General features: G+C 35.8%; 1 protein-coding gene across 4 annotated transcripts in view; it reads left to right on the top strand.

The window, feature by feature from the left end:
- The window catches only part of LOC144978558 (protein phosphatase EYA1-like), a 216,612-nt gene extending 202,964 nt beyond the window's left edge, over window positions 1-13,648 (top strand). For all 4 annotated transcript variants that reach the window (XM_078924773.1, XM_078924783.1, XM_078924792.1 and 1 more), the window contains 6 exons: window positions 3,361-3,419; window positions 7,399-7,559; window positions 8,394-8,508; window positions 9,399-9,520; window positions 11,783-11,883; window positions 13,361-13,648. In XM_078924773.1, the coding sequence (XP_078780899.1) occupies window positions 3,361-3,419; window positions 7,399-7,559; window positions 8,394-8,508; window positions 9,399-9,520; window positions 11,783-11,883; window positions 13,361-13,441 (639 nt within the window). In that variant the 3' untranslated portion in view covers window positions 13,442-13,648. The remainder of the gene's footprint in view (window positions 1-3,360; window positions 3,420-7,398; window positions 7,560-8,393; window positions 8,509-9,398; window positions 9,521-11,782; window positions 11,884-13,360) is intronic.
- The last annotated feature ends 348 nt before the right edge of the window (window positions 13,649-13,996 follow it).

Consider the following 13,996-nt stretch of genomic DNA (forward strand, 5'->3'; position numbering starts at 1 on the left):
CACTCTCCTATTATTACTTCGAAGTCCCAGCTGTGAGATTATTTTTCGCCAAGATGAGAGTCATTTAAATCGATCGATATTTGAAGGACGAGTTTTCTGGTCAAATTTTAAAATATGGGGTTTTCCAGAGTACTGTAGCTTAGTTCACGTGCTCTTGTGTATATGACCAAAGCGAATCTCGAGGATTCCTTAAAAGTTTCAGAAACTTTAAAAGTGAGTTATGGCAAAGACTTGTTTGACAAAGACCAGTTTTCACAAATGATAAATATTAATATAATTATAATATATTCATCACCGGTAAATGTTTCGTCGTATCCATTGAAATGGAATAACCTACACGACATAATCATATCAAGGCCAATCCGCATAGAGACACGAACCAAATGGACATAATTTCTCATCGACGTGTACATATATGCAGGTCTGACATCCGAACCCACTTATGGGCCTAGTTTAACATTGTTGTAATGGACAATATTTTGCGTCATTTTTTAAAGATTTCCATTACAACCATGAGCCCATAAGGAATGGGCTATCAGACCTGCAACTAAGTACACGTCGTTTCTCATCATTCGACCTCAAATCCACAATATACACGAATACGATGTTTGTTTATCATAACTAATCGAGAGTGAAGGTTTTGGTGTGGTTTTTAAAAATAGATTTTTAAAACTTTATTTTTATAAAAACATATTTATTTATTATTACGGGCGTAAAAGTAATGGAACACTTCAAAATCTTGGTGCTTCCGTTATCAAAATAAACACATCCCCCCCCCCTTCCCCCTTTTTTTTTTTTTGTTTTTTTGCTTGAATTGTCATTCTTGTTATTAGATTCATAGACATTGATTGGTATTGACTTTGGGGGAGCCTAGACATGTAATCTAACGTGACGACTGTTTGTTTTTCTTGTTTGAAAATCCCCTGGCCTCCATTCTGAAATCGCTTTCAAGTGCTGCAGCACGACTTTCGTTTCCCGTCGGAAATAAGGGAAATAAGGGATGGCGCTGAGTCGGTAATGCGTAATATTATTGCTTTTTCCAATGCAGGGCATCGGAATGGGGAAATTGTTTTGGATTTAAAATAGATATGAACATTTATTTTATGGTACATTTCCACGGTAATAGCCTCGCTCAAAGCTTTTACAAACGCTTCGTTTATTGTTTCTGCGGTCCATATTATGGGGCCAAAGTGCGCATAGTTTGCAGGTCTGATAACTAGACGCAATTATGGGGCTTATTGTCATGGACAATATTTAGTGTTTGTATGAGAGAACAACAAGGCCATAACAATTTGGGTTCTCAGAGCTGCAAGTAATTTCATGTGTGGAACGCCTGTTAGGTGTTTTTTATTTTTTTTATTTATTGCAAAAGCACTCATGAACTATCCGTCACAGCTTATATTCATGAACTCATTCATACTTGAGTCGAGACGGGTCAGGTTTTTAGAATGTCTTATCCAAGGACACAAGTATAGGGAATGCAACATAGTTATCAATTTTGAAATATTATGATAATGATTTTTTTTCTTTTTGGTTGGATGATTTATATTTGCATATTGTTAAAAATGAAAAACGTAAATAAAAACAATGTTATGCTTCATACCACACTGAACGCGCTTCACACCTTAGCCACGTCCTTACAGCAACTGCACACAACGTGGGGACCAAATTTTCTTTCATTTAACGTGCATTATGTTACTTTTTCAAACGTAAGTCGGCAAGGGAAATAATATATTCTTACCCCCAAAACCACGAATTAATGCTCATTGTTGTCACCCATCAATTCACTTGCTATGTCCGTACGTTCTTCAACATCAACAATGGACTACATCAATAACCTTCGAATGCCCATAGTTAATAATATTGAATTACATCAATCCATGTTTGTGTGTTGGATTAGGGAAGACACAACATCTACAGCAGAATAACACATTTCAAAACACGACTACCGACAGACTTTTCCACTTAATATTTCAACATGCTGATTCAATTGAAACTGAATACCTCCGCCTATTTTCGAAATACATTTTATTTTTATTTAACCTGGATTTGTTTGCAACAAAAATCTGATATTTTATTTTCATTTTTTTCGTGGTCTTCGTCATTTCCTTTTTCTGTCTTTTAAGTATTTTTTTTCCTTTTTATTTATTTATTTATTTATTTATTTATTTATTTATTTATTTATTTATTTATTTATTTATTTATTTTATTATTATTATTATTATTATTTATTATTATTTATTATTTATTTATTTATTTATTTATTTATTATTTATTTATTTTTTTTTTTTTTGGTTTTAAATGTTTGTTTTTTCTATCCCATCTATCACTTTATACCTTTCTGTCTTTATTTCTTCCTGCCACTCTAGCATTTTAGGATATTTTCTTTCTTGGGTCCCTTTTCTTTAGACCCCATGCCAGGCCTTTCTTTTTTATTACCACATCTACCTTTGTTATTACTATAATATTATTCCTTGTTTGTATGTTGATAGCAGTTTGGCAACGTGCTTACCGTTTTAAGACAATATACACTAAGATACCCACACCTCTCGGACAGTCGTCATAATGTAAACAATGACATTGATTGGTCAACTTAGCGAACCTCACAGGCTTTACTATTGATAGTATTAAGTAAAATATCAACTGTTCTACCGCTTGATCAATAGAACCAACACAGAAAACTATGTGTAAACTTAAACGTTTATAATATGAACGAGAAAATCGTGTGATAACTAGTCACCTATTTGGCGATATAAAAACAATAACAGTGATCAGATAGAGATCATTTTCATAAATGATTTTGTTTATAAACAACCAACTTTATTTGTCCGAGCACTCGTGAGGATGTGTCACAACTTCCATGTTTTGACTGGTCAAAAATCTATTGGTTAATTGGATTCAATAGTCTGATGTCATGCCGCCCGGCAACGGCGGCCATCTTGGTTCTAAACAAAGAAAATCATTACTTTTTATTCTTCATGCTGGCTAGAACTTTTCATATGTCTTGTGATCAGAATGTGTAAAAGTCAAAACATGATCAGATTTATAATGGGGTTTTTTTCCCCTGGATACGCTTTCATGCTCGTCGGAGAAATATTTCATAAGGGCGTCCGCCATTGTTCCGAAAGTTTAGAGCCAGTTACTAAGTCATCATGCGTCATTACGAGGGAAGTGACGTCACGACTGTTGAAGCGTATTGTTCACCCTACCACGATATGTCGTTGACCGAGGACATCACCCCACTAACGACAAAAATCCCTTGCATCTGTTTCGTACAAAACACAGATTTACTTTAGTTTTATCAATTATTATGCTGTTTTACTTCATTTATATATCTATATCTATATATCATTTTAATAGGAGTGTGACCAGGTTCATATAGATGACGTGGCGTCAGATGACAATGGCCAGGATTTAAGGTTAGTACTGGTATATTTTGGCATCGTTATCACCACCACTACTACAATCATCATCATCATTATCATCATCATCATCATCATCATCATCATCATCATCATCATTTCCGTAATCTTCACCACCAGCACCGCCACCGCCTCCACCACAAACAGCAGCCATTCCACCTTCTAATCTCTTGGATTAACTACTCCAATTGTCCTCACAGCGGGACACTCTAAGATGGAGACTATGCGTGGGGAGTGTTTGATTGATGGGCCAACACTCTAACGCCATAGACAATGTTGTAAGGGCTGGTGGCGATGGAAAGAAAGAAGGAAAGAAAGGAGAGAGAGAGAGAGAGAGAGAGAGAGAGAGAGAGAGAATGGGGGGGGGAGGGGTTGAAAAGAGAGAGAACATTGATAGGAAAACTTTAAATAGAGAAAGGCATGTCATACTTACACTCACTTACACATCCAATTCACACACACACACACACACACACAGAGAGAGAGAGAGAGAGAGAGAGAGAGAGAGAGAGAGAGAGAGAGAGGAGAGAGAGAACATCGATAGGAAGACTTTAAATAGAGAAAGGTAGGTCACGCTTGCATACACATCCACACATACGCACAGATACACACACACACCCACACAGAGAGAGAGAGAGAGAGAGAGAGAGAGAGAGAGAGAGAGAGAGAGAGAGAGAGAGAGAGAGAGAGAGAGAGAGAGAGAGAGAGAGAGAGAGAAGTTTTTGGAAGAGAAAATAGAAGCATGTAATCAGATAGGAAGCATCAAAAGGTAACGAAGCTCTCCCGACTGTTTATTCCACAACGAGATGGATTCTTTCTTTCCTTTTAAATCCACCCCTTTTCACTAGATCTGTAGCTAGAATACTGACCTCCTTTTTATAGATGTTCAGTTTCTAGAGCTTTTTTTAAATAAAAAAGAAAGAATGTCGGAAAAAAAACCCCAAGAATATAATTAAATAATGAAGAAGAAGAAAAGGAACACAAAATTTTAACCCCCAAGGCGAGATTTGGCTCAGGGGCCCCTTTTCCAATGGAAGACTCGAATAACCCAGGCGTTTGTCGCTGTGCGGCGTTGTAAAGTCTGAATGCGGTGATAGATTGTGAGTAAAGAAGCCTTTTCCAAGGACTCGGGTGTGCTCCGCCAAGATCGTGACCCAAACCAGGAACTTTTCAGTCTGAAAGCGAGTGTCATACTTCAAGACCACAAAACCGTATAACAGTAATAATAATAATGATAAGGATGATGATGACGATGATGATAATAATAATAATAATAATAATAATAATAATAATAATAATAATAATAATAATAATAATAATAATAATAATAATAATAATGATGATGATGATGATGATGATGATGATGATGATGATGATGATGATAATGTTTTATGTCCAAACTGGCCCAGCATTGCCATATCATGCAGCTTTTAAATGTATGAAGTTCGAGGATCACTCCAACAACAGACAGATTTACACTACTTGAGCGTCAGGATTTTTGTATTCAGTGAATAGCGATTGGTTACATTAGTTTGATTTGAAGGCTGCTTTATACTGTTGTAAAATTTCTGATGCAATTTTTAAACAAAATAATTTATTAAGTTATCCATAGAATACTGATTACATATTGCTTTTGTTGTCTGCGAATTTATGGTTTTATGGTTTTATGCTGTTTTCTTTAACGTCATCACAATCACCGACCTCAACCACCACCACCACCACCACCACCACCACCACCACCACCACCACCACCATCATCATCATCATCATCATCATCATCATCATCATCATCATCATCATCATCATCATCGTTCTCAAAATAATAATATATGACTCACATCGAGTGAATCACAAAACAACCAGAGAGCAGATAGCCAACTTCAATGCTAAACCTGATCTAAAATAAATAACGTGATTTTAATAATAATATGTTCAATTTTTAGACAGTTCTCACAAAATACTCCCCTAGACGAAAGAGTTAGCGTCAAGAGCGGAAAGGGAAGTAAGCATGGTTTCTCTGCCGTGCGTTTTGTGTCATAACTGACGTGTTTTTATTGGCGGTTATTTGACAGCCTTCGCGTCTTGCTTGTCAGCGGTGATAACCATCAACTTCCCCCGTCTTATTATTCTAACGTTATTCAGCATTATGGCTACCGTGTAACTACTAAATACTGTTTCTCTCCATTTTAAACCGAAATATACAGAAAATGGAAAATGAAATGAAGATTCAAGCGATTTTCTTATAATAATGTACGTAAGGGTAATTATAATGTAAAGTCATTCTTGTGATTTTTGAATTTAATCTAATTTCCAAAAACAAAATCAACATTTTCTATAATTTTTACGCTTTCCTTCTGCCCTCATGTTGCCACCCCCCCCCCCCCCCCCTCATGTAGAAGTTGATCATAATTGTACTTGAAATATTTTATATATAGGTCCTTTTATCAAAAAGTTGAGCACTATTTCATGGTTTTTGTTTTATATAATCTCTCTCTCTCTCTCTCTCTCTCTCTCTCTCTCTCTCTCTCTCTCTCTCTCTCTCTCTCTCTCTCTCTCTCTCTCTCTCTCTCTCTCTCTCTCTCCCCTCTTCTCTTCTTCTCTTTTGTTATATATTTACCCCCTTCCTCATCATCCTTTCTTATTTTTTCTCTCTCTTTCAGTAATCTTTCGATATATTTTAAAATTTTCTCTTCTTTTATTTGCTTTTTGATAACGAAAATTATCACTAGAAAAATCCAAATCACATTCCACTGTCCTCACATTTTCCTCACGGTACGTGCAGTCCAGTTTAATCCTTTCTATATTCTATCTCCCCCTTTCTCTCACTGTTTTCGCCGTCCACGGACCAGATTTTATCTCATGGTTCAATTTGGCATATTGTTAGCAGCAGCGGCAGTACTGACCACCCAGGAGCGGTCATTTCATTCCAAGCCCACCTTCCCATCGTTTGATTTCACCTGCCTGTCGCTGTCATGATGCTAAGTGCTAAACTGTATCTCAGTTGCCTTACTCGATTTAACTTATGCTAACTCATTTTCCTTGATTAACCAGTTCACTGCCGTACCCTGGAAAGACACGAATTAAAAAATTTGGCCAGAAACTCGCCCTTCAAATATCGATCAATTTCAATGACCCTCATCTTGGCAAAAACTCTCGATTTCAATGACAAAAACTCTCAAACCTTTGACCTCGCGTTTTTGGGGATTTTTTGGGGGGTTTTTTTGTTGTTTTTTTTTGCCAAATTTTTAAATACGTGTCTTTCCAGAATATGGCAGCTAACTGGTCAAGTATGGCTGCCGATAAATCAAATGCCGCCATTTCTTGTCATATTTTATTAGTTGGATAATATAGAGACTAAAATAAATGAGCATTTACACAGCGCAATATACACTCAATGCGCAATGGATTCTATGCAACAGCAACACTCTGCAATGAGGACGAGATACAGCGCCTGTTAAGCGCTTTTACTTTTATTTTCTTTTTTTTTTTTTTGTTTTCTTCTCTCGACTGACTGAGACAAGGATGTTACCGTCGAGGCACTCATTTTACTCATGAGAACGATGAGAAAATGTGAGTAAAAGTCTTTCAAAGGACCCAAATTTTGGACGCAGGAAGGCTGAAAAAATGCATTGCGGATGGTAAAAAAATGTCGCCCACCGACTCAAATCGGTATTATGTTGGTAATAAGAAATGGCTTTATAGTCAAAGATAATAACTCTTGGATTCATTTGATATGTTGTCTTATTGAAGACAATAAATATAATAAACATACTTTCTTACAATGACAATTAAACTATAAGTAGTATCTCATTATCTGATAACTTTCACTTTAGAATCAATCATTGACACCTGGTTTAATCCTCCATGATAGTGTTTTGAGACCACAGGTCTTAGATAATAGCACGACATAAACAGTCTATTCTCTGATAACCATGTTTTTCTCATTTGTTCAATTTCTCCTTTGTTATTTCCTCAGCAACTACAATTTTGCCAGCGACGGGTTCCACACGTCGGCCTCAAACGCCAACCTCTGCCTGGCCACTGGCGTCAGGGGCGGTGTTGACTGGATGAGAAAATTGGCATTTCGATACAGACGCATGAAGGAGATCTACAACAGTTACAGAAATAACGTTGGAGGTAAGTACTGTCTACGAGTATGTTTTTAAAACATATTAGTAATGCCCCCCCCCCCCCCCCCAAGAAAAAAAATAAATCAACCAATCAATCAATAGGTATATTTTAAAAAAGACAAACAAAGACACAAAGAAAAACAAACAAATAAAACTAAAGATTAGAAAAGAAAAGGAGGAAGAGACTTAAATATTTAACTCATTAGTCCTAAGAAATTAACCCTAACCTCAAATTGCACATTGGAGTATATCAAATTATAGTGAAGAATATAACTCGATTTAAAAGAATATCTTCCTATCTTGAGATTCCTTGTCATTCCATTTGGAGCACCAAATTCATCCACATCCTCTGGTGTTCACATATTTACAGGTCTGACAACCGACCACCATCGTGTAAAATTTGATTTAACACACGACGTGCGTGTGTTTGAGAGTATTTTCACTAAAAACATTGAGCCCATAACTATCTTGGCTATCAGACCAGCAAATAAGTACACGCCGGGCTACCCCCCACCCATCCGCCCACCTCCCTCCTTACCCTTTGTTTTTACTCGTCATTTCATCCTATTCGGTTTTCATATTTTTCTCTCTTATAAAATAAACAAATAGATAAATAAATGAGTCAGTGGCCAATCGACTATGTTCCACTTAGCGCTTTGATTAGTGTACAGTATAGTAATAGTATTGTGTAAGGTGACATATTTCTTTATAGTAATAGTGGTATCTCTTATAGAAATGTTGATACTTGACCATTATCACTTTTATTGTTATTAGTATTAGTATTTTACTAGCTCATATCATCCCCCCCCCCCCCCCCCCCCCCCCCCCTGTTATATTCCAGGCCTTCTAGGTCCTCAGAAAAGAGACCAATGGCTTCAACTTCGTCAAGAAATCGAGACTCTGACAGATTCATGGCTGACTCTCGCCCTCAAGTCTTTACAAATTATCAACTCAAGGTATGTCAAAAATTAATATATAAAATAGCTTTGTAAAACAACAAAATATCATAAACGGAACTCGGAGAGAGAGAGAGAGAGAGAGAGAGAGAGAGAGAGAGAGAGAGAGAGAGAGAGGGGGGGGGCTCAAAACCTTTCTTCAGCCAATAACAAAAACAATATAAATATTAATACATCACTTAATCAATTAACTGCCGAACTGATAAGACATGTATTTAAAAATTTGGGTTGAAAACTCACGAAGTCCCAGGTTTGAGAGTTTTTGACAAGATGGGGGTCATTTAAATGGATGGATATTTGAAGGACGAGTTGTCTGGCCTAATGTTTAAAACATGTCTTTCCCGAGTAGGGATGTTCACTGGTTAAAATCCAGACAGAAAGTATGGGACAGGTCTTGTCGGCTGGTACGATCTGGAAATGGCATGTCAGAAGGAATTCTCATTTATTCCGCCCTTGTCTACATGCCTTACGATGGAGAAAAATGGAAAGAAATAATTATTGAGACGTCGGCTTTGTCCACTCTAGGACTTTGACGATGTTTTAGTCTTTCATTTAAGCCATATTCTTGTCATTTTAATAAGTACCTTGACAAATTTTCCAGGACGTTTTAAAGTTAAGAAATGAATATATAAATGAATAGATAAATAGATAAGTAAATAAATAAAGAAAGAAAGAAACAGATAATTTTATAGAACGCAAATTTTCACCCAACATATTCCGTGGTGATATGCAAGATATAGTGGATATGAGATATTCTGACTCATGGAAGAGCCTTCTTAAAACTTGCACTTTCTAGATCATTTTTTTAAAAAAAGCATTTTTCTTTTGTATTGGAAATAGGAGGCTATGTTGACATTGCGGAGTTTTTTTTTGTTTTATATTTTTTCCAGGTCCAACTGTGTGAATGTATTGGTGACCACAACACAACTGGTACCTGCCTTGGCCAAGGTCCTCCTATATGGACTAGGTGGCGTCTTTAACATTGACAATATTTACAGTGCCACCAAAATAGGTAAGTCCTTTACTTTCACATTACCGTAACATGGGGTAATTATGGCCACCCGGGGTCATTGAGTCCACATCTGATTAAAAAAAAAAATTCACTTAAAGTTGGTTTGTTTCATTCATTTGAGCAAAATCTTATAATCTTAAAAAAAAAAGAAATATGTTTTGTTACTATTTTAGCGTTAAAACAAAACTGTGGCCATAATTACTGTGCTTGAGTCGTTTTAAATGCAGCTAAATTTTGGTAATATTCTAGGAATTTCCCACTTTTCTTTGAGGAGGGGGGGGGGATCTATATCCCCGATATGACCTTAAAGTGTAGCAAGCACTGTAAATCTCTAATTATAAAAAGAAAAGAAAAAAAAATCTAGCCTATTTCTTTATTCTCGTCTTGGTTTCAGCATATCAATCTTTATTTTTGTCTCTTCCATGATTGTAATAGATAGAATGAAATTGACGTCACTCCCCTTTGTTATTGTTTTTTTTATGTGTAGTTCTCACTAAAATCTATAAATCAAACCATAAACGTGTATGGTTACACAGAGTTTTGTGTGTTGGTATGTTATATCCGGCTGGCAAAGTTATGAGCTTTTTAGATTAACAAACGCACAGCATCAATAATGATAGTCTTTGTCGTCCAGCAAAAATGGCAATTCATGTGAGGTAAATGAATTTGGGGCATGAAACGAAAAACATTCACACACAAATATATACAAAACACACACACACACACACACACACACACACACACACACACAAATAAATGATTTAAAGTAAATCAGGATTTCATTTGTAACCCAGCTCGTCAATGCTGTATTATGTCAGGGTGAACACTGTTGCCGACAATTGGATTTCCAGTGGAAAGCAGTGACATCTTACCAAATTTGAGACAAGGTGTTTGAGAAAGGACAACGAGAGCGATCTATTTTTAGGTTTTCTCCCAACCGAGTCATCGATTACATTATGATTAGTTGTTGTCCAACTGTTGGATATTTCTTAACGTGGAAACACGCTGCTTTGTTTATAAAAGTTGTAAACATACCCAGGGGTCAAATGACTTATTGTAATGTTGGATATTTTGAAAACTGTGAATACTTGTTATTATTTTGGTCATTTTGAGCACATTATGCAATGTTGCTAATGACTCATACACATAGAAAAATTATAGAGATGGAACGAAATTGACGTTACTCATCTCTTTATCGTTGTTTGCAGACAGCCATTTTAATGATTAGTTGTCACTCAATTCTATCAAGACTATAAGCGTTTAAGGTTACAGAGAGTTTTGTGTGTTGGTGCGTTATATCTGGCTGGCGGATGTTATGAACATTTTACCAATAGATAGAATGCGCTTGGCCAAGGAGTTCACAACATTGCCATCCGGAAGTATAACGGACCAACACACAAACTCTGTGTAACCATGAACTTTTATAGATAGAATGCGCTTGGCCAAGGAGTTCACAACATGCCATCCGGAAGTATAACGACCAACACACAAACCTGTGTAACCATGAACTTTTATAGTCTGGTTAATACAGTTTAGTGAGAACAACTCACAAACGCGGATGGCAAAAACAATAACAAAGGCCGGAGTGACGTCATCTGCATACTATCTATAGTCTTGTTAATACAGTTTAGTGAGAACAACTCACAAACGCGGATGGCAAAAACAATAACAAAGGCCGGAGTGACGTCATCTGCATACTATCTATAGATCGTCTTCATTCATAGATGTTTGAATAGGTGACTTTCAAAACCTACTTAACAGGTCGCCTTGTCATCTGTCAGAGTTTTCATTTATTCAGTGAGTTAAAGAGGAAAACAAACTTGTCTTTTCTACCTCATAGAACAATATTATCCTTATCATCATCATCATCATCATCATCATCATCATCGTCATCATCATCACATCATCATCATCATCATCATCATCATCATCATCATCATCATCGTCGTCGTCATCGTCATCATCATCATCATTATCATCACCAATTATTATTATTATTATTATTATTATTTTATTATTATTATTATTATTATTATTATATTATTATTATTATATTATTATTATTTATTATTATTATTATTATTATTATTTTATATTTGATTATTATTATTATTATTATTATTATTATTATTATTATTATTATTATTATTATTATTATTATTATTATTATTATTATTATTATTATTATTATTATTATGTTGTTGTTGTTTTTTTAATACTTTTTAAAAAAATTAATTTATTTTTAAAATTTTATTATTTCAGGCAAAGAAAGCTGTTTTGAACGCATAGTTTCTCGTTTCGGCCGGAAATGTACATATGTAGTGGTGGGAGATGGCCGGGATGAGGAAACTGCCTCGAAACAGGTAAGACCAAATAATTTTAATGTTCAAAAATGAATGACAACATGAAAAAATAAATGAAGAAGAAAATATTTTTTTAAAACACATGAGCATTTATATAGCGCTACAACCACTAAACGTGCTCAAAGCGCTTTACAAGAAATCCCTAGCCAACAGCAACATTTTACATGTAGTACAAGACATGATGCCTGTTAGGAGATTTTACCCCAAAAATAATTCCCGACAAAGACAGCACTGTTAACGACCACGTACTCATTTTACACCGGAATATGGTGAACGAATATGAGTAAAGAGCCCAAGGACTCAACTATGCACCGTTCAGAGCGGAACTCGAGCCCTGGACCTTTCAATCCGAAGGCGAGTGTCATCACACATGACCACATAGTCACATGTAAATAAATAACTTCACTTCACCCCACATTCTCTTGCCCTAGACAGCGGTAGAGGAAGACAAGAATGCAGCTTCACCAGCCAGTCTTGGGCAACCATTCCTTTCCTCTGGTTTCCTTATCAGGTTGGGCTGTCTAAACGTGTCCAATCCTTGACGCTGTCCATTCAGCCTTTCGGTTGTCTCCATCTTTCCCTGCCTCATTCTAGGGTTCCTTGCAGAACTGTTTTCGGGAGGCCAGTAGGGTGGATTACATGGCCAAACTGTGACATTTTCCTTCTTTTGACAATAACAAGCAAATGTTTTTGGGGGCCTGCCAAGTGTTCAATTTGAGCATTTTGTAATACTTTTTTTTCCTCTAAAATCCATATTATAGATTCAAACTTCCATTTGATACCAATGTTGATGCCAATCAGGCGTCTTTTGTATTTCTTTGCGCGCTTAAATAAATGAGTGTGTGTACTTTGGAACATCGTAAACCAAACAACAAATTGACTGTATGGAAAATAAAGATCATATTATTTTTAAAAATTATTAATATTATTATTATTATTATTATTATTATTATTATTATTATTATTATTATTATTATTATTATTATTATTATTATTAGTAGTAGTAGTAGTAGTAGTAATAGTAGTAGTAGTAGTAGTAGTAGTAGTAGTAGTAGTAGTAGTAGTAGTAGTAGTAGTAGTGTAGTAGAAGAAGTAGTAGTAGTGTTACTACTACTACTACTACTACTACTACTACTACTACTACTACTACTACTACTACTACTACTACTACTACTACTACTACTACTACTACTACTACTACTACAATCACTGTATAGCCTAGTAATATTTCACACCGGTGTCGGTGTCGTGTGGTGTAATAATGTGTTTAAAAGTCTTTCAAGACGAGGGCCAAATTTTGGGATCATTATATAAAAAGTTTTTTAATTTTGATTCTTATCTCATTCTGATAAGGAAATTACGACACAGTAATGAGTTGAGTTGGTAGGTCGCATATGATAATATTCTATATCTTGAATGTTTCACCATAGTCAGTAAACACACAATGACTTTGCAATCCCTTTTGTTTCATCTACAGATGAACTGGCCTTTCTGGCGTATCTCTAACCATTCCGACCTAGCCGCCCTTCACCATGCCTTGGATCTGGGATATCTGTAGATATATTGTAAGATATCTGTCCCGCTATCTGCTATTCCTGTGTTGACGCCCTCTTGGATATCTGTGGATATGATACATCTATGATTCTGTGACGTCTGTGACATCATTTGTATATAAATAACAGATAGATTATTTGATATCGACGTCTGTGGAGATGTTTGTTTATAAGATCATTTACGAATGCCCATAACACCCCCCCCCCCCCCCCCTTCTCCCAACCGATGGCTTTGGTCAATATGGACATAGATATGATATAGAATAATTGAAGATACAATACATTTTCCATGACCAATAAATCAATGTTTCTGAATGTCGATCTATTCAAACAAGACTAGCGTGCTAGGGTGCATATCATATTGTTTGGAATATGGACAGATCTTTCTCTCTTTGAAATCAGGAGGTTACGGCATTTAAATTTGTGGAGTGAAATTTATTTGCATTGGAATTTTGTAGGTATTTCTCAAAGTGACGAACGAACGTTCAACTATTGGTCAGTGAATCATAAATAGATGGACTTTCAAAACATTTTTCTTTCAAAAGCCTTCAAGGAATGAA

This window comes from Berghia stephanieae, chromosome 1 (assembly GCF_034508935.2).
Source record: "Berghia stephanieae isolate SIO BIC M18660-M18661 chromosome 1, UCSD_Bste_1.3, whole genome shotgun sequence".
Taxonomy (NCBI): domain Eukaryota; kingdom Metazoa; phylum Mollusca; class Gastropoda; order Nudibranchia; family Aeolidiidae; genus Berghia; species Berghia stephanieae.